This window comes from Malurus melanocephalus, unplaced genomic scaffold (genome assembly GCF_030028575.1).
Source record: "Malurus melanocephalus ecotype Western Australia unplaced genomic scaffold, MMel_1.1 scaffold_42, whole genome shotgun sequence".
NCBI lineage: Eukaryota > Metazoa > Chordata > Aves > Passeriformes > Maluridae > Malurus > Malurus melanocephalus.
In genome coordinates, this window is record NW_026623274.1 from 2533044 (window position 1) to 2533987 (window position 944).

Here is a 944-nt window from a genome sequence, read left to right on the forward strand (position 1 = left end):
CCGCAGCAGGAAGACCTTCAGGTCATTGAAGAGCATGCGGCAGCGGCACTTGAGGAGGCCTTGGTTTCGCAACATCTGTCTCGGACGGAGGAGCCCGCAGCAGCAGTAGCAGAAAATGCCCGCGCCGGGTGGTATTAACATGTGCCTTTCCTTGGCAGGCGGGCACGGGGGGAAAGAAAAGGGCAGGAGCCGGGCGCCCCGCGGCCGGGGGGGCTCCGCGGCGGCTGCAGTGCCGGGGGGGCTGCGCTGGCCGCCGGGGAACGCACAAAAAGCAGAGCCGGAGGGCGAGGGGGCGAAGTCCCCGGCAGCCCGCTGCAACCCGGCGGGGACGGCAATTGAAAAAAAATCCACACCAGAAAAAAATCCGACTCTGTGCTGCCGGGGGATCCTTTTCCCCCCTCCACAAGTTTGCTTAGAAATCAGCGGGAGGAGGAAATAAATCTCCCACGCCCGAGGGTCCAGGGGCGCAGGCGGCGGGCTCGGCAGAAAGCCCCCGATCAGCTCTCGCAACTCCTAAGCCTGTAAAAAAGAAGGGTCCACGTCTCCRGTGGGTGTGGGGAGGAAGAAGAATATGGTTCTCTCGACAGTATTTGGCATCTCAAGTAATTTTCCTTTTTCTTCTGTTTTACAATAATTTTTTTCAATTAAAAAATAAAACCCGATCACACTAATCCCAGTGTGCATCCAGACAAAATAGCAGCTGGTCTGGCTATCAAAATGCAAAATTGGTAGCTGTTGTTATTATCAAAATTGCCTCTTTGACAAAAAAGACCTTCACATTGTTTGTGGGAAAACACCCTACGTTTCCAACACTGTACTCCCAGGTGGCTTCAGATTTTACCGTTGCCTTTAAAAGATTTCACTGTAAATATTAAAAGTCCAGAAAGAAATAATTAGCATTCAATGAGCTTAATCCCAGATGTACTGAGACAAATATATATTTT

The 944-nt window shown here is 51.9% G+C and overlaps 1 protein-coding gene across 1 annotated transcript in view; it reads right to left on the reverse strand.

The window, feature by feature from the left end:
- MARCHF4 (membrane associated ring-CH-type finger 4) overlaps positions 1 to 141 on the reverse strand; it is a 90903-nt gene extending 90762 nt beyond the window's left edge. The window contains 1 exon segment of the mRNA XM_057364788.1: positions 2 to 141. Within this exon segment, the coding sequence (XP_057220771.1) occupies positions 2 to 141 (140 nt within the window).
- Between the last annotated feature and the right edge of the window lie 803 nt (positions 142 to 944).